This window comes from Carassius gibelio, chromosome A10 (assembly GCF_023724105.1).
Source record: "Carassius gibelio isolate Cgi1373 ecotype wild population from Czech Republic chromosome A10, carGib1.2-hapl.c, whole genome shotgun sequence".
In the NCBI taxonomy this organism is placed as follows: Eukaryota; Metazoa; Chordata; class Actinopteri; order Cypriniformes; family Cyprinidae; genus Carassius; species Carassius gibelio.
In genome coordinates this window covers 5,573,222-5,591,283 of record NC_068380.1, presented here as the reverse complement: position 1 = coordinate 5,591,283, position 18,062 = coordinate 5,573,222, and the positions used below count along the sequence as shown (strand labels likewise).

The 18,062-nt window shown below is 35.3% G+C and overlaps 6 protein-coding genes across 6 annotated transcripts; 4 read left to right on the top strand and 2 right to left on the bottom strand.

The window, feature by feature from the left end:
- The first annotated feature begins 325 nt into the window (after positions 1–325).
- zgc:172131 (uncharacterized protein LOC100002821 homolog) lies at positions 326–2,617 on the top strand. The gene is made up of 2 exons (XM_052607225.1): positions 326–335; positions 1,968–2,617. The coding sequence occupies exons 1-2, from the start codon at positions 326–328 to the stop codon at positions 2,615–2,617; spliced, it is 660 nt and encodes a 219-aa protein (XP_052463185.1).
- Positions 2,618–6,237: 3,620 nt separating this feature from the next.
- Positions 6,238–7,700, bottom strand: LOC128020604 (GTPase IMAP family member 7-like). Its single transcript, XM_052607224.1, has 2 exons — positions 7,652–7,700; positions 6,238–7,105 (listed from the first exon to the last, which is right to left on the bottom strand). Exons 1-2 carry the CDS (start codon positions 7,698–7,700, stop codon positions 6,345–6,347), a joined length of 810 nt encoding a protein of 269 aa, XP_052463184.1. The 3' UTR covers positions 6,238–6,344.
- A 165-nt stretch (positions 7,701–7,865) lies between these two features.
- LOC128020603 (GTPase IMAP family member 8-like) lies at positions 7,866–9,912 on the top strand. Its single transcript, XM_052607223.1, has 4 exons — positions 7,866–7,937; positions 8,092–8,662; positions 8,745–8,785; positions 9,380–9,912. The coding sequence occupies exons 1-4, from the start codon at positions 7,928–7,930 to the stop codon at positions 9,910–9,912; spliced, it is 1,155 nt and encodes a 384-aa protein (XP_052463183.1). The 5' UTR covers positions 7,866–7,927.
- A 680-nt stretch (positions 9,913–10,592) lies between these two features.
- Positions 10,593–11,468, top strand: LOC128020601 (uncharacterized). The gene is made up of 2 exons (XM_052607222.1): positions 10,593–10,602; positions 10,882–11,468. Exons 1-2 carry the CDS (start codon positions 10,593–10,595, stop codon positions 11,466–11,468), a joined length of 597 nt encoding a protein of 198 aa, XP_052463182.1.
- Positions 11,469–12,365: 897 nt separating this feature from the next.
- On the top strand, positions 12,366–14,042 carry LOC128020937 (GTPase IMAP family member 8-like). Its single transcript, XM_052607759.1, has 3 exons — positions 12,366–12,926; positions 13,011–13,054; positions 13,196–14,042. Exons 1-3 carry the CDS (start codon positions 12,379–12,381, stop codon positions 13,834–13,836), a joined length of 1,233 nt encoding a protein of 410 aa, XP_052463719.1. The 5' UTR covers positions 12,366–12,378; the 3' UTR covers positions 13,837–14,042.
- Positions 14,043–14,582: 540 nt separating this feature from the next.
- LOC128020938 (proliferating cell nuclear antigen) lies at positions 14,583–16,989 on the bottom strand. The gene is made up of 6 exons (XM_052607760.1): positions 16,508–16,989; positions 15,908–16,005; positions 15,661–15,728; positions 15,369–15,563; positions 15,149–15,272; positions 14,583–15,061 (listed from the first exon to the last, which is right to left on the bottom strand). The coding sequence occupies exons 1-6, from the start codon at positions 16,726–16,728 to the stop codon at positions 14,985–14,987; spliced, it is 783 nt and encodes a 260-aa protein (XP_052463720.1). The 5' UTR covers positions 16,729–16,989; the 3' UTR covers positions 14,583–14,984.
- Between the last annotated feature and the right edge of the window lie 1,073 nt (positions 16,990–18,062).

Below are 18,062 nucleotides of genomic sequence, written 5' to 3'. Positions count from 1 at the left end.
GGAAGATTATAAATAAACCAAATGCTGAAATGATGTTCACCTCAAGTATTTCTCTCATTATTTATACACATCTATACATATGTGCATGTAATTACACACACAAAATGTAACTCTCAGTGTAAAGTGAATTAACAAGTACATTCAGAGGTGAACCAGCCCTTTTCCTTGTTGAAAAAAAAAAATCAACCCCACTAGATTTTCGCTTTCAGTTACTGCAAACGCCTACCAGATATTCTCTTTAAAAAAAAAAAAACATTTTAAAAATGCGTCTGAAGTTTTGACTGCCTTTTTGTGAAATATTTAGAAACTTCATGCTCATTTCGATATGTCGAAAGGTAAGCTTCTAACGTGTTTTAATTTTATAAGGCTCACTATTGGAGAATCTTTATACATTTAAGCTTGTTTCAGAGACTCACTGATGTTATGTAAAACAGAGTAAGATTTAGAGCTTAGCTTAAACTCAACTGGAACTGTGTGGTAGCAATGCCAATGTCTTAGGACTGATTCCAAGTGAACCCCCAAATTAATGTAAATGTATTTGAACTGAAACTGTTGCTCATTGATTAATGTTAGGTAATTAGGTGTGCTTTAATCTTAATAAATGCTTTTTTTTTTTTTTACTTCTTTGCAGGAGATGGCCACACTGAAAAGTTCTGTGGATGCATTTTTCTGCTTGGTGCAAACAGCTGGTGTAAGTGTCTGGTGGGAAATCATATTCTTGGCTTTGAACATTTCCTGCCAGAGCAGTCCACATTTGATGAAGAGGTGTCAGTGGAGTTCGGTGACCAATGGATTACTGTTATTAATGAGCCTCAGACTGTAATTAAGAGGCATATGGAGACATCACCTAGGTGTCCATGCATGATTTTGTTTGTTCTGCAACATGGCCATGTTTCTCGGAGGGATATAGAAACATTTGCACATTTTCAGCAGATAATCGGAAAGAAGATGGAGGAAAATACTCTTGTAGTTATGGTCAGCAGCGATGATAAGACATCAGCAAGGCCAAACAAAGTAACAAATGAAAACTTGGAAAGAATTCTCTATCAAAGTGGAAGGAAAGTGTGTGGTTTTAACAAAAATCTAAAGCAAAGTGACTTAATCGAACAACTTATGACATGTTGGCAGAGTGTGCCTGATTTGCACATATACCAGCACGAAAGGTAAGATGAAAAATCTGAGTTTATCCTCATGATTCCGGAAGCAACATATTGAGTAATTTCTTTTCTTTTCAACTGCAGCTCATCCCTTTCTGTGGAAAGAGAGACATGGAGACCACAGGAAGCAGTGACGCAAGAGAAAATATCAGGTAACATCCATTATTATTTTATTTATAACCTATTATTCTACATTATAAAATAATAACTAAAACACAATAAGCATTTCACACTATAATTCCACATTAAGAAAGAATTTCCTAGACTTAGAGAAAAACTTTTCACATAATAAGAGAATTTACTTCCAAATACTTCCAAGACAAACACAAATCTTTCTTACAATTTCAAAAATAAATTGCTTTTTCTTTTGCAATGCTATTGCCCTGGTGACATATTTAAATCGGTTCAATACTAAAAAAAAAAAAAAACAACAACAACAAGAACAACAAAAACACACTGAATTTAAAGCATAAAAACATTCCATGAGAATAGAGATAAAGTGATAATTCTGCACTGGCATTAAACTTTGAGAAAGTACAGTAGATTTTAGAAATTTTATACAGGCTAACACGTTCTCCATGAGGTGGATTTTGGAAGATTTTAGCATGATGTGGCATGATGATGGTACCAAGACCTCAGATGAGGATGAATTACTTTAGACTGAACGCTTATCCTTCCTGGAGTCCACTGAAAATTACTCTTTTGGACCTATTTTACAAGTGTACAAACCCAAATTAAATGTAAATAATTTTATTCTGTTTTAGATTGACATTTTATTTACGTATTTATCTATTTATTATTCAAAAAAAGAAGGAAACCATGCTGCTATCAAGAGGAAAAACACTTTGACCATCGTGCTTCTGGGACAGACAGGAAGTGGAAAGAGCGCCACTGGAAACACCATCTTGAGAAAACATCATTTTAAATCAAATGCCAGTTCTGTGCCGGTAACGCAGACGTGCCAGATGGCAGAAGAGACTGTTTGTGGAATTAAAATCAGGGTCATTGACACCCCAGATTTCTTTGACGAAGAGCTAAAAAACCAACAAGAAGAGATAAAGAAGTTCAAAGAGCTTGCTCAGCCAGGGCCTGACGTGTATTTACTGGTCATGGAGATTGGCCGATTCACAGATGGAGAGAGAGCAATAGTTCAGAACATCCAGAGAGCGTTTGGTGCTGAAGTGGTAAAAGAAACCATCGTTCTGTTTACTAGCAAGGAGAAATTACGAGGAAAGACTGTAGCGGAGTACATTAAAAACACTGACACACAACTGCAAGAGCTGATCAGAGCCTGTGGGTCAAGGTGTCATGCATTTAACAACAATGACCACAGTGTTTCACAGCCTGAGAGACTGATAGAGATGATTTTGGAAATGAAGAAGAAAAATGGAAGTGCTGATATTGTAGAACACTACTCATTTTGTAAGGAATCAGAGAAAAAAGACTGCAGAATTCAGTAGAAATTGCAAACGGTTGTTCAAATCTGATTGTCTGATTCTGTGATAGTAGTATGATTTAAAAACATTCGTTCATTTTTGCTAATTGGTGTTATGTTAAATGTATTATCAAGTGCAATTACAAATAAAGATTTTAAAAAAAAAATGTAAAGCCTATTCATGCACTACCGTTTCTATTGTCAGAAAGGAACAAGTCATGTCATCTTTAAGTCACATCCATTTATATAGTGCTTTTAACAAGACAGTTTGCAACTTTACAGTATTAAATAGGAAAATAGTGTGTCAATAATGCAAAATGACAATAGTTAACAGTCAGTTTTCAATTAAAGGCACTTCATCATTGAATTCAGCTCAGTTCAGTGTAAATAGTATCTGTGCAAACAACTACTGTAGGTCAAACAACTGAAACAATATCTGGATCCTGAAACTCAGTACCATAAATACCTTCGAAAAAATCCACACCTGAATACCATTTCCATGTGCTAGTCAGAGGTACAATTTTAAGAGAATGTGGTCCCACAAGTTTCCATACATGTTTGTGATGTTTAAAGCTACAAAGTTTCTTCCTTTTAAGATGACAGCAAGAGAATGTAAATTATAGTTTGACAGGTTATGCCTATAATTAACTTTCTGCGTAAATACAGTTTCTTCCGTATAAGAAACAAGCTGAAGAATTTCTTCCTTCTAAAAAACATGCACATCTGATCAACAGAGAAGATATACAGGTGTACCGTTTCCTTATTGTTGTTAAGCTTAAGAGGGTTGTTTTGAACATTATTTGAAGTGTTCTAGAACATAGTTTACATATTCATACCAGAAACGGGAATTCTAAAGGGATCGTTCACCCAGAAAGAAAGCATTCATTCATCATTTACTCACCTTCAAGTTGTTCCAAACTAAATGAGATTCTTTATTGTGTTGAACACAAAAATATATAAAATATAAACTAATTTCTATGACTGCAACACATTCCAAAGTTGGAACAGAGGGATATTTAACACTGTGTCACATCAACATTCCTTTAAATTACAATGTTTAATGGTTTGAAAATTTAAGATATTAATTGCTAAAGTTTACAAGCAAAATTTTGTCCAATCTCACTTGATACAAGACTTCAGATGCTCAGCAGTCTGTTCATAACTTGTCAAACATTTTCAATAGGAGACAGATCTGGACTGCATATTCACTCTGTGTCTATGAAACCATGCTGTTGTAGTGCATGCAGAATGGGACCTGGCATTTTCTTGATCTAATAACCAAGGACTTTCCAAGAAAGATGTCATCTTGATGGCAGTATGTGTCTCTGTACAGTTCCAATATACGCCTCGATGTCGATGGTATCTTCGCACATTTGCTCTTGTTGACGACATTGCTCTTGTTGGGAGAGGCTATTTACATCAATTTCACCCACCAACGTGTGATTGGGATAGTCAATAAAATGGCAGATTCAGTGGCATAGAGGCTGAAGTGTGGTTTATACTTTTTTTGACAAGATCGACTCTGAAATTTCATATTACATTAGAGAAGGATTTATAAAAATAAAAAAAATTATCAAAAAGATTGAATTAAAGTATTGGGTTGGGATAGGGTAGGTGTAGCAAGGGGTGTAGCTTATTTTGTCCCAATAAGGTGACATCCATTTAAAAATTTTAATTAAAATGAAAATTTACACTCATTGAAAATTTACATGCAATAAGTTATCCCTGCATACTGTTTTGTAATGTATCACAGTGCCGAAGTGCAGAAAATCTGCACTATTTTCAATAAGTAATTAGCAGAATAAACTGTTATTTTTAAAATAGTATAAATAGAATCTATATCTATTTGCACTTAGTGTAAACAGCCTATATTGCACCCCCCTTCCTGCACATACAGCACCCCCAAGCTAAATCTTACATCAACCCTGACACGATGTCCATTTTTTTACCAGAAAAAAATAAAGTTTAAATGTGGACACCTCTGACCTTTTGATTATGCTGAACTATATGGCTATATTTATCACCAAAGCGCCACAGTTTCTTATGCAATGGCATCTGAGGGACTTGCCATTTGCTTTGCCCTTCACAGACTGAGATTTCACATGATTACCTGAATCTTTTCACAATTTTTTGTATGGTAATTGGTGGAAGACCTTAATTCATTGCATTTTTTTTTTCATTGAAAATTTTGATTTTTGATTTGTTTGGTACTTCTTTTATGAAATTTGGCACAAAATGATGAGCCGTGATCCAGATTTTCGTGCAAAGATTGAGATGCTCTTTTTATACCCAAACATATTCACTCACCTTTTACCAGGTCCCCTGTTTAATTGTGAACAATTTCAAAACAGTTTGATTTGAGTGTTCTTTCACTTTTTCACTTTTATTTTGCCTCTATCCCAGATTGTTTAGAGTGTTGCAGCCATCGAAATCAGAATTTGGTTAGGGAAAACTTTCCTTTGTACTTTTGTCAATTAAATAAAAGTTAAAGAGAATGAACAAATCACAGATTTTTTTATTTTATTGCATTTTACTTTTCTGGAATTGGGGTTGTACAAGCAATTTTAAAGGTCAATGATTTTTGCACAGGAATACCAAATTAGGTAAACAATTTTCAGCACAATACAAAGGTTAAAAATATATATTTCTACAAACCAACAGGACATTCTTTGTGGAACACAAAAGGTCAAATGTGTTCATGTTGCTCAAAAGGTAAAGGAAATGTGTGAACTGATCAAATATATCTTGAATAAAAATTTTACTAAGTAAAAAGTTGTGGCAAATGCATAAATGTACAAATGCTATTTTTTCTTCTTCCCAGTCAAAAGCCTCAAAATACTTAGATATTATTTTTTATTGTTATCATTGTTATAATTTTAATTATTTTAAGGAATGTGCATAGCAAAAACACTAATAATAAAAATAATAATAATTTTGGAAAATAAAGGAAAACAAAAAAAATTGATGTATTAATATACTAACTATACTAATATACTATTAATACTAACAAATTATATATAAACACATCCAGAGCTTTCACAGTATAAACATTTTACTTGTATTTAACGCTTTTCAAATTTTACAGAGCAAAACTGATTAAAGGACGATGGAAAAACTACACTTTTTCCCACTGTTCTCGTTGTCTTAAAATGAATATGCAAATATTATACGTAAATATTCAGATTACTCTTAAGAAACGTAATCTTCAAGAAGAAAGAATTATAAAGCCGTTTTATTTACTAAATCTAAAAATGATTTTAATCTAAGTAATTACTGTACATCAGGTATATAATCGACTGTTATTCTAATGTATACAATCACTATATAAGTACAAATATTACACTTATTAGTGGAGTTCCTGTTTGAATTGGATTGACTGGTAATATCTGCTGTATCGGGTTAAACCAAGTCTTAAAACTTAGTATTTAAATCAAAGGTCTTTAGATCAGTCAAACTATCACATTTAGTAGTTTAGACATATCATGACTGGACGTGTTAGTATAAAAAAAAAAAAAAATATGTACACAACCACTGATCTATATATTATAGATCAGTGTACACAACACAGAAACCAAAAAGTGCTATAAAATACAGTGCCTTCATATTAGATTCACAAGCTTCCATATGTAATTATTAATTTTGCCATGTGCTGCAGAGTCAACTAACATCATATTCCACCACTGTGTAACATCACACAAATGAGTTGTGTTTATGTTCAGAAGTTGTGTTCCCAACTTTCTAAGATGTCCGATTTAAGTCCCATAAAAGCCGCTATCACGACCAAACTGTTCACGAATGCCTTCCAACAATACTTGTTGGAACAAAGCAACTCTGTTGTCAAGCATCCCAAGAAAGCTAAACTGATATTCCATGAGCTCTGCGGCTGCTCTCTCCACATTCTGTTGCTGAATCTTTTCTTCTGCTTCTTTAAACATGGCCTGAGTGAAGCAGTTTCCCCCATTTGCTGCCACCATTTCATCAATTTTCTCAATTAATTTCCTCACTTGAACTCGATCCTTATTTGTGTTATTGAAAACAACATATCTACTTCCACAACTCTGGATCACTCTGCGGAGTTCTTGATGACCTTCTTTCACATAGTCTTCAATTGATTTGCCATCGAGTGCGTCTCCATGAGTGAAGACCACGATCATGTATTTTGAAGCTTCTTGTCCGAAGAGCTCTTGCAGGGCCTGGACTGATCTTTGCTCCTCAGTAGTGAAACGGCCAATCTGTAACACCAGCAGGAACGCATGAGGACCTGGTGATGAAACCTGAATACATCTCAATATTTCTCTTTTGATGAGGTCTTTTGATTTGCTGGTATCCAAGATTCCAGGTGTGTCAATCACATAAATCTCTCTTCGCTCATTGATCATTTCTTTTTTGCAGCGCTCAGTGACAGAGTTTGCCGAAGGGCTTGATTCAAAAACCTTTCTACGAAGGATAGTGTTTCCCACAGCACTTTTTCCCACTCCAGTTTTTCCAATCAATACTATGCGAAGTGGTGAACCTATCAACAAAGGATGAAAAAAAAAAGATGATGAAACGTGTACGGACAAAATAAACGGCCTTGGTGGATAAAGAGACAGAGCGTGGTATGCTTGAGACACTGTATAAAACCACGTTCTGCATTTTAAGCCAGGCCTATTATATTGTATAATATTTATATGCATATATGCTTTATGATGCAAATCCATATTTTTTTATGTACATCAAAAGTATTAGTCATATAGCCATCACATATTAATACTCATTAATAAATCCTTCCAACTGTACTAAGAATGCATATATAATAATTATCTGACCTTTAACTTTGATGTTAACTTATTGTATTTTTAATGCATATTTTATGTTTTCACAAAAATTACTTAAACAATAATTGGCAGATTCTTTGTTTGCTTTCACAGAATATTTGACAATATACTTAAGACACTTTCCATTTACTCACAAAATTCTTAACTATTTAAACATGATAAATATATGAACAGTTATGAGAACTTTCTTTACTAGAAACCATACTATACAGTCAAGTAAAAAGGTCGAGCACACAACTTACCTGGCGGAACATAAGAGGGGCAACAAAACAGGCACTTAGAACAGGCCATTTCCTTCAGCAACAGTTTCTCTCAACATCAACTGAAACTGTTTTTTTGGTTGATCCTATTAGTACCAGTATATCTTGTGACGCCACCAGTTTCATCTTTTTTTCTTTTTTTTTTTTTACATATATGTATCTTTTACTTTCATTTGATCACTATTTTCCTGCTTCGCCTCATGACAGATATAACCAGAGGTGCTTCTCGCAACCTGGTGAACAAACTGGAAATTCAACATGCCAAAAGGTAAAACATAGTTGTTGGTTTGAGTTTTTGATCAACTTTTTAAAGATGTAATTATTTCACTCATTGTCTTTATATTCTCTGCCACTTTTTATATTTTTACTTCAAAATTGTCTATTGCATTTAATTGTGGGAAAACCATTTGAAATCTTCCCAGGAGAAAATAAAACTGCACAAGTTATAGACGATGACAGCGTTGTCACCGTGGTGCTCCTGGGACAAAACAGCGCTGATAAGTGCCTGATAGGAAACACCATGCTTGGGTATAACTGCTTCCAGCCAGGAAGGTCCATGTATCAAAAGGCTCTGGGAAGAATGAAAGACGAGCTGCTCTACATTATAAACACCCCGGACCTTTTCTGGAGAATATTCCAAGAACCAGAAGCTAATACTATCGAGGAGATGAAGCCATCATACACAGGTCCACGCATGTTCCTCCTGGTGCTCCACGATAAACAGCTGTCCCAGGAAGAGGTGGAGATGTTTACCCAAATGAAGGAGAGATTTGGAGAGAAAATGACTAAAAATATTACTGTGGTGTTGATCGACGACAGAGAGACATCAAGACAGTCCTGCAACATAGCAGATATACACCTCAAAAAGATTCTACATGAATGTGAGGAGAGAATTTGTGTCTTCAGCAAAGATACGGCAGACTCAGATCTGGTCAGACAGCTATTGATACATATTACAAAAACGGCAGAGAAAGAGGAAGCTGATCCTGGCAGGTAAACTCAGAAACATTGTGTCTTGCTTTGTTCACAAAGCTGATTTTTGTCTTTTTCCCTAAAATTCATCATTATCTTGTAGATTTCATGAAGTTGACTCCGAACAACCAAAAACAATGCCAGGTAATGCTTACTTATGTTGTATTATCTGAAATTATTAATATTCCAACAATGCTGCACTGAAAATGTTTTTAATGAAAGTAAACTTACGTTAAAATGTTTGGGGTCAGTGCGTTTATTATTTTTAATAAATCAATATTTTTTTATTCAGCAATGCTGTATTAAAATTAGAATCACACTGATCCAAAATTCACAGTAAAGACTTGTAAAAGGATTTAAATTTCAAATAAATGCTGTTTGTTTGAACTTTCTATTGATCAAACAAACTTGAAAAAAAAGTATCACAGTTTTCTCAAAATTATTAAGCTTAAGCACAACTAATTTAAACATTGATAATAAAAATAAAAATTAATCATATATAGAATAATGTTAGGATAATTTAACAAAATTCAGCCTTGCCATCACAGGAATAAATTCCATTTTAAAATATTCTGAAAAAGAAAACAGCTCTTTTAAATTGTAATATTTCACAATACTGCTTGCTTTATTTTTTTATTTGAACAAATAAATTCAGTCTTGGTGAGCATGAGAGATTTATTTAAACAAAAAAAGTTATTTTAAAATGATTAATTATATATATTTTTTATTATCCATAAGGGGAGAGTGACTGCAGTATCATCACCTTGGTGCTCCTGGGATTGAACAGCGATGACAAGTGTCTGATAGGGAACAGTATTCTCCAGTATGATTGTTTCGTGGCTGGAAAAGCCACATGTGAGAAGGTTGTGGCTAGAGTAGCTGATCAGATGGTCTGTATTGTCAACACTCCTGACCTTTTCTATAAACCAAGCCCAGATTCAATAGCTGATAGTATGGAGGAGATGAAGCTATCATACGCAGGTCCACGTATGTTCATCATGGTACTGCAGGACAAAACTCTTTCACAGGAAGAGATGGAGATGTTCGCCCAACTGAAGGAGAGATTTGGAAAGAAACAACTCGAAAACACGTTTGTTGTGATTATAGGTAGCGAAGAAAATAACTTAAGCAAGAATTTTGAAGCTGATAAGACCCTCAAAAAGATTCTAGATGAGTGTAAGGAGACGGTTTATGTTTACAGGAGTAATGTGAAAAGCACTGAGCTGGTTGGACAGCTTATAGGACAAAACAACATGCAAGCAGGAATCTGAGAAAAACTGAATATTCCAGTTAGAAATCAGCTCAGCCCAACTGATATGTACTGTGTGGTTGATATTGTGCCATAAAACTGATTTAGCTGAATACAAAATAAATGTTATATTCCTACAGTGTTATACGTGTAACCAAAAGATGGTGCATTAAACATAAGCAACACAACAGTCTACAGTTTCTTATCATGAATCTGAAGTAAATCACTGTTCAAACATCTTTGCTAGAGTTTCCAGTAACAAACGATAATAGATGGAAACTGGAGTTCGGTGTTATTTGCATAAAACTGCCAAAAGCTATTTTCAGTAACTCCACCCACCATTGCTTGGATATTTTACCTTTAGTACAAATAACATAAATGTTAACAAATGTTTTCTTAGGCCACTCTTACTCATTTTCCACCCATAATCAAAAACCAACTAAATTATACAAATTCTTTTAGATTACTGCATTAAGACCAACCATTTTAAAAAAACATGCAATGAAGAAATAAAGCCAAGTACAGCTGTTATCTAGCATACTAGTGACTTAACGTGTTTTACCAGATTTTGGACAAGCCCTCTGTTCTCATGCATTTAAGACAAGTGTATTATTTCACTTTCATTTACTTACAACTATCACTGAGTGCTAGAGACACGTTCGACACTCTGCACATCATTTGTTTCTTGAAATACAAATCAGCATGTCACAATGTAAGTAAACCTTTTCTTCGATAAATTTTAGTCAATTTTTTTTTTTTGTAAGAATGTAGTGTGTTTTGACTTGACAGAGATTGATAGTTGCAATAATGGCATCAGATACTCAAGTTCAATTCCAACTCTGTCTTGTAAAATTAAATCTTCTCAAATATTTGTGAATTGCAAATTAATGTTGTAAGATTATTGTGGATTAAAGTTTCAAGTTATCATAAAACAACATCCAGTTTTCGCTTAACAAGATTTCAAAAGCTTTATGCTTGTGATTTATTATAGTGGAGAATGCAAAGGTGATGCAATCTGGTGGAGGAGACAAGATCACTTTGGTGCTGCTGGGAAAAAACAGCAACGATAAGTCTATGATAGGGAATACCATATTAAATGCAAACTGTTTCATAGGTAGTAACAACATATGTACAAGAGCTGAAGAAAGAGTAGATGATCAGATGGTCTGTATCATAAACACTCCAGACCTATTCCACCAAAATAGAGAAACAGAGGAGAATATAGAGGAGATAAAAACCCTATATCCAGGGCCACGCATGTTTCTTCTGGTTCTGCAGAACAAACAGCTCTCACAGGAAGAGATGTCAATGTTCAACCAACTGAAAGCGGAATTTGGAGAGAAAATGGTGGAAAATACTGTCGTAGTGCTAGTTAACAATCAGGAGAATACATCTGAAGAACCATATGACCACGCAGATGAGAATCTCAAAAAACTACTAGATGAGTGTGGACGGAGAATGTGTGTTCACGACAACAAAAATGCTAACAAGCTGACCAATCTAGTTGTGAAAGAATGGAAGAAAATACATGAAAAGCAGGTTAAAGAATCAAGCAACTCCGCACTTGCCGAGAGGTAAGACACGTATGACAGCAGGGATTAAATCAATGTAAAAAATAAAGGCTCTGTACATAACTATAAATCCCTTTAGGCCTAGAACTGAACCTGTAACATCATCTCAATCCAGTCCGACATATGAGGACATTGATGCGTATTTAGAAATGAGGCCAAAAAATGAAGCGTCATGGGTGTCTGAAAACAGCAAAGGTATATCTTACAAATTTCTCATCTTACCTTTCTCTGTTGTCTCTATTAATTATTTTAAGAATACAAAAATAATTTAATCAACATGCTTTTTTTAATTTTTTTATGTGCGTTTCCCATCATTATGAAGTCAAGTGATCTCAATACACAATTGAGAAAGCTTGCGTGATTAAAGTTGTTTTATTATTATTTTTCTTTAAACGTGTAAGCAGTAACGTATATTTCCTATTGAACACATATTTGCCACAGAAAGTATAATTCACAAAAGTTGCATTTGACTACTACAAGTAACCAAAAGTACAAGATCACAATGAAGTGTCTGATAAATCAGTGTTTATCAGGAGATATGTTCTGATAGGGTTACAGACAGCTGAGGGGACAAAAACATGCTAAATGCGAATAATGATAATACAACTCATGTACCGTAAAATGAAAACAACATAAATGCTATCAAAGAGTGTGTTCAACGATTTGGAATACATCAACATCAACATATTGGTGATATTACCTCATCATCGACACTATGAAAATATGAACTAATTATGGACTTGGTATTGTGTTAGATCACCACTTGATGCCCAATATGGAATCAGCATAAAAAAATAAAATAAAAAAAAATTATTTATTTAATTAATTCGCTTTTTTTTTTTTTTTTTTTTTTTAAATCAAAGATTTGTTTGAATTTTATTACAGAAAAGAGCGTTCAGACATCTAGAAGTAAAGACATGATGACAGTGGTCCTGCTGGGAAAGATAAGCAACAACAAGTGTCTCGTAGGGAACACAATTTTTCAAAAAGATCATTTCCGATCAGAGAGGGCCAAGTGTGAGAAGATAGTGGATAATGTTGGTGGTGAGGAGGTCTGTATTATCAACACTCCAGACCTTTTTCATAAACCAAGCTCATCAGATCCAGAAGCTAACAGAATGGACGAGCTGAAGCCATCATACCCAGGTCCACGTGTGTTCCTCCTTGTACTCCAGGACAGTATGGTGTTACCAGAAGAGATGGAGATGTTTAATGAAGTAAAGAAGAAGCTTGGACCGAAAATGGTTGAACAAACAATTGTGCTGTTTAATGGTGATAAAAAGGCATCTTCAAATAAAATGGACACACCATTGTCAAACAAAAATGACCACGAAAAAATCCTGGAGGAGTGTGGGAACAGACAGTGTGTTTACAGCAAACTCACTAAGAGTACTGAACTAATCAAAGAACTGATGATATACAAAGAAAGCATGAAGAACCAAACATCAGAAACTACAAAAGTAAGGTAGGCAATATATTATGAGCAGTAGGAAATAAGAGTTTAATTAATTTACATATAACCCCATATGAACTACTCTTTCAATTCCAGAGGGATGCATGCCAATAAGGAGATTCAATCACTAAATAATACAGGTGAGTTCAATCAGTCAACTAGAAATCATTTTAAAATAACATGTCACCTACATATATACCAGCAGATAATAACAGTTTGGTTTCCTTTGCACTGAAACTGTTAGCATGGATTGTATGATCTAACTAACTCTAACTATACAGCATCAGGCGGATACAAGGTGGATCGGCCAAAACCTTTGACCATCGTGCTGCTGGGACAGACAGGATGTGGGAAGAGTGCTACAGGAAATACAATATTAAAAAAGCACCATTTTGAATCACATGCTAGTTCTGTGCCAGTAACAAAGGAGTGCCAGATGGCAGTGGAAACTGTTTATGATATGAGGATTAGGGTTATAGACACTCCAGATTTCTTTAATGAAGACCTTAAAAACCAGGACAAACAGATAACGAAGTGCAAGGAGCTCGCTCAGCCAGGGCCTGATGTGTATTTGCTGGTCATGCAGCTTGGCCGTTTCACAGAGGGCGAGAGAGAGGTTCTCCCACATCTGAAGAGAGAGTTTGGCGACGATGTGACTTTAAAGACTGTAATTCTTTTCACGGGTAAAGAGAAGCTGAAGAACAAGACTTTAACGGATTACATCAACGGCAGCGAAAAGGAACTTCAGGAACTGATCAAAACCTGTCATTCAAGATGTTGTGCATTTAACAACAACAAAGAGAAATCCAGTCATCAGGTGAAAAAACTTCTGGACCTCATTTCTGACATGCAGGAAAATAGTGCCACAGCACACCCTCACAGAAAAAAGCATAAGGATAACAAAGAATGCAATATCTTGTGAGATTAAGTGTGTATGTACACAACTATAATTAGAGAACCTTTTCGAAATATGCATAAGTTCTATTATAGTTAGTCTACAGATGTTACAATTCTGTAGACCGTAATAAGGACTGTTAGATGCATATTTAATTGTACCTTCCTTTACTGTGAACTACTAAAAATACTCTGAAAATCACATAATATGTGATGTTTATTATATTGGAAAGTTAAATATGTAAGTTAAATAAAAACATTAAAACCTGCATAAGTAGTTTCATAATTAAATTGAAAATACACAAGTATAGGTCTCTGCAGGAAAGTAATGGGAGTTACCAGATCAGGGTGTTTTTAGACCATACCTGATTGGCTGACATCATAGTGATGGTAGGCTTAGGGGTGGGGCTAGGTAAGGGGGATTATTTTGATTGCATGATTTAGGAACACACAGCAGTTTAAAAAACACCCACAAAGTCATAACGCCCACTTTTGTTCTGCAAGTCTCAAAATACATGTACTTCTTACCTCTGCAATATCTCTTTTGGGAATCTTCAGCAGTCCTTCGACAAGGAAATGGCCAAAAAATATATAACAGATTTTTGTGCAAACCTTAAACTACAGTACATTTCATTAATAGCTGGCTCCTTCTAGTGGCCAAATTAATTTACATTGCTCCAAGCAGACTTTTAAACCCTTCATTACATTTTACTACAAGTACATTTTGTTAAAATATAGAGTATGTAATGCCATAAGAAAACACACAGAAGCAAATCATCATTACAAAAAGTTTTATTAATGGTTGACTGGATGTGTCCAATTAGCATATTTACAGACATTATCTACACACTGAAATGAGCAGTTGGACAGAAACCCTAAGTGGAGTCAAAAAGACAAGAGCACAAAGATAGGGAAAATGAGACTGAGTCAAAGGTGAGTCTTAAGAACTCTAGATTCAGCCCTCAGAGCCTGGTAAAGCGAATTACCAAACTACCATTGGTGAAGTGTGGCTATTTATCTGCCAATCAAACAAACTGGCTTAGATGGCCACAGAAATGTGAATCCATTGAACTGGAAACCACAGCAGACAAAGAGGAATAAAATGTATTTTCCCAAAACATCTATTGAAATCATGTCTGATATGACAGATGCCAGACTTCAGTCTTGAACTTGGATTTAAGATGATTCTTCATCAATCTTGGGTGCCAGGTAGTATTTGACGTGTCCCATGTCTGCAATCTTGTACTCTACCACTGCAGAAGGGAAAAAGACGGTCAATCACTTCAACCGATTTTACTCAAAAGGTGATTTAATATGATCATGTAAGCGTTTCTCCTTACCTAGTGGAATGTCTGCGGACATGCTGAGTGTGACTGTTTTGGACAAAGGAGTGGCCTTGGTGAAGAAGTTCAGGTAGTTCAAAGCAAAAATGAGCTGCACAGGCTCATTCATCTCAATCGTCACCTGTAGGGAACACGATGTTGTCAATTTCATTCATACCATACAAATCTGCACAACTGCTACACTTGACTTTTGTTCCCAGTGTAAAAAGAATGTTACCGCTTCATCCTCCTTGTCGACATTGCTGGTCTGTGAGAGCTTGACGTTGCCTGTGCCCAGCTCTCCGCTGGCAGAGAACTTCACACCATCCTTGGCACAAGAGATCATGACAGCATCACCGATCTGTGACAGATCCCTACAGATACGGGCAAACTCACCAGAGGGCATCTTCACCACACAGCTGTATTCCTGCTCCTGAAGTGAAAAACAGAACAGGACATAATCTCTGGAGAAAAATAAAGCAAAAAGAAAACATGCACATTGATATCAGAATTTGTGAAATAATTCTTACTGGAATCCCTAGCTGCTCCACATCCAGATCCATCAGTTTCATCTCATAGTCCGACACTTTCTCCTGATCTGAAAACACACTTGAAGGTCAGCAAGTGCTCTTACTATAATAATTTATAGGACACTATCAGTAAATACATATTAGCCAGTAAAAAAAATAGATATGGCTTATGTACACTGGAATTCTTATTCTGAATTTTAGGTTAAATATGTAACGAATAAATTGTAATAAAGCCTTATGAACTCACTGAGTGTTTCAAAGACAAGTGCCAAAGAGTCCGCATTGTCTTCTGCCCTAAGTGTGATGATATCTTCATTCCCAGCACACTTCAGAATCTTTGACATGCTAGAAAACAAGAAAAATAATTAGTTTTGGGCACTTTTTACTGAAAAATGCAATTACGTTTTATTTTAAAACACTATATGTAGTTACTATTCCATTAGTTATTTGACTTTCAGTCTAAACGTTGGTTTGCGTCTCTTTTGACTAAGTTTTTATTGTCTAATTGCACAGCCCGGCTCTTTTTCGCGCCAACCAGCTTGAGCGCGGGTAAATGACGTCACATTCAACAGTGAGGGGAGAATGCAGGAAACACTCTACGCGCCAAATACCACTAAACCTTTTTGAACTGTAATCATCTGAGACTCATTAAAAATGCATTTCAACAAAACTCATAATCGGGAAAGGAACAAACCACATTTTTACTACTTACAAATGGCGGGCTCCTTTTACCTTGCACAGGCGGGCATAATAAACAGACATGTTCAGATTTCACGCTCTAAGTTACGCGGTTAACGTTACATGACAAATAACACTAAACCCGTATCATTTCCTTCAGTAACGTTACCTGCTCAAATTGACACCCATGGCCAGGTTTCTGTCGCAGCGGTAGGAGTCGAACCCATCGCTCCGGAGCGTCAGCTGCACCAGAGACACATGAGATGAATCCATGCTCTGCAGCGAGATGCCCGAGGAGCTGACATCCCAGCAGGCTTCGGTGATGAGGTCTTTCAGAGCCTCCAGAACCTTCTTAAGGATTGATCCTTGAACGAGACGTGCCTCAAACATCGTGCTGCTTTTTATGGGTAAAAAAAGTTATCTAATTCCTGTTATGACACAAGCGCGGCCTGGTTTTCTGCTTGTCTTCAAATGTAGGAATCGCAGCCTATCGAAGTGTTTCAACGGCAGCACGTACAAATCCAAAGAGTCTGCAAGAAACACAGGTGTATCTGTCCCGTCTTCTGTTCTCTCGAGGCTCTGAATGTAACTGCGCGCGCTTTTGCTGGGACTTTCATAAACTGTCCCACTCTTGCCTTCGTCATTTCCTGTGACGCTGGATTCCTCTTGGAACACGGACGGAAGTGCAGCCCCTGACCACAAGAGGGCGTAATTTCATACGCATTTGGTTGCGTGCTGCGTGAGCTTGTGCTTTGTCAAACCAGTAACTACTACTATGTTTTTAATCTTTAAAATGGAAATGTAATCATATAAATACAATTTAAAGTAAGTATTTAGGATGAACAAAGGCTGAAAAAAATGACATGAATATCTGGGTGTATATGTAAAACACATCTATCTATCTATCTATCTATCTATCTATCTATCTATCTATCTATCTATCTATCTATCTATCTATCTATCTATATATATATATATATCTATCTCTCTCTCTCTCTTTCTCTCTCTCTCTCTCTCTCTCTCTCTCTGTCTCTCTCTCTCTGTCTCTCTCTCTCTCTCTCTCTCTCTCTCTCTCTCTCTCTCTCTCTCTCTATATATATATATATTGAAAACTATTAATTTTGGAGTTCAGCATTTTGCCTCAAGAGGGCACACTGTTATTAACAAACAGCTTGTCGAGATGCAATAACAGAAAAAAAATATTACGCAATATTGAAAAGTTTACACATTTTCGGCGTTTTAAGTGTTTTTTGCTTTGTATACAAAATAATATAGAGACAATATATATATATATATATATATATATATATATATATATATATATATATATATATATATATATATATATATATATATATATAAACACCTTATAGGTAAAAAGAAACCCATTTACATTAACTAACTGATCCACCAATGTGATATTTTCTAACTAAATGTTTATGGAAAAAGTGATTTGCGTTTATAAAAGATGTCCTTATTGTTTCATATATATAATACTTATGTGGTGAACAGTTGTTTGATCATGGACTATGATAAAAAAGGCCTGGATATGACTTGTTTCACTGATATTTTATCAATATCATTTGAGCCTTTTTTTATTGGTTGACTTGCCATTTTTTTTTTTTTTTCTGTTATTGCAATCAGGAGATAAGACGTATGATGTTACCTTACCTATGTTTCTACGAAAACTGCTAAAGTCAAGTAAGAAGAAAAAAATAAATAAT

Bases quoted from the DNA above. Each gene is read 5' to 3' on its own strand.
- LOC128020604 (XM_052607224.1), bottom strand. From the start codon at position 7,700: ATGGCCTGTTCTAAGTGCCTGTTTTGTTGCCCCTCTTATGTTCCGCCA. The intron at 7,106-7,651 runs GTAAGTTGTGTG...CTTTGTTGATAG, and splicing joins CCCCTCTTATGTTCCGCCAG to GTTCACCACTTCGCATAGTA.
- LOC128020603 (XM_052607223.1), top strand. The intron at 8,663-8,744 runs GTAAACTCAGAA...ATTATCTTGTAG, and splicing joins GAGGAAGCTGATCCTGGCAG to ATTTCATGAAGTTGACTCCG. The intron at 8,786-9,379 runs GTAATGCTTACT...ATTATCCATAAG, and splicing joins ACAACCAAAAACAATGCCAG to GGGAGAGTGACTGCAGTATC.
- LOC128020937 (XM_052607759.1), top strand. From the start codon at position 12,379: ATGATGACAGTGGTCCTGCTGGGAAAGATAAGCAACAACAAGTGTCTC. The intron at 12,927-13,010 runs GTAGGCAATATA...TTTCAATTCCAG, and splicing joins TCAGAAACTACAAAAGTAAG to AGGGATGCATGCCAATAAGG. The intron at 13,055-13,195 runs GTGAGTTCAATC...CTAACTATACAG, and splicing joins TCAATCACTAAATAATACAG to CATCAGGCGGATACAAGGTG.
- LOC128020938 (XM_052607760.1), bottom strand. From the start codon at position 16,728: ATGTTTGAGGCACGTCTCGTTCAAGGATCAATCCTTAAGAAGGTTCTG. The intron at 16,006-16,507 runs GTAACGTTACTG...CTTGTTTTCTAG, and splicing joins ATGGGTGTCAATTTGAGCAG to CATGTCAAAGATTCTGAAGT. The intron at 15,564-15,660 runs GTAAGAATTATT...TTTTCACTTCAG, and splicing joins TGGAGCAGCTAGGGATTCCA to GAGCAGGAATACAGCTGTGT.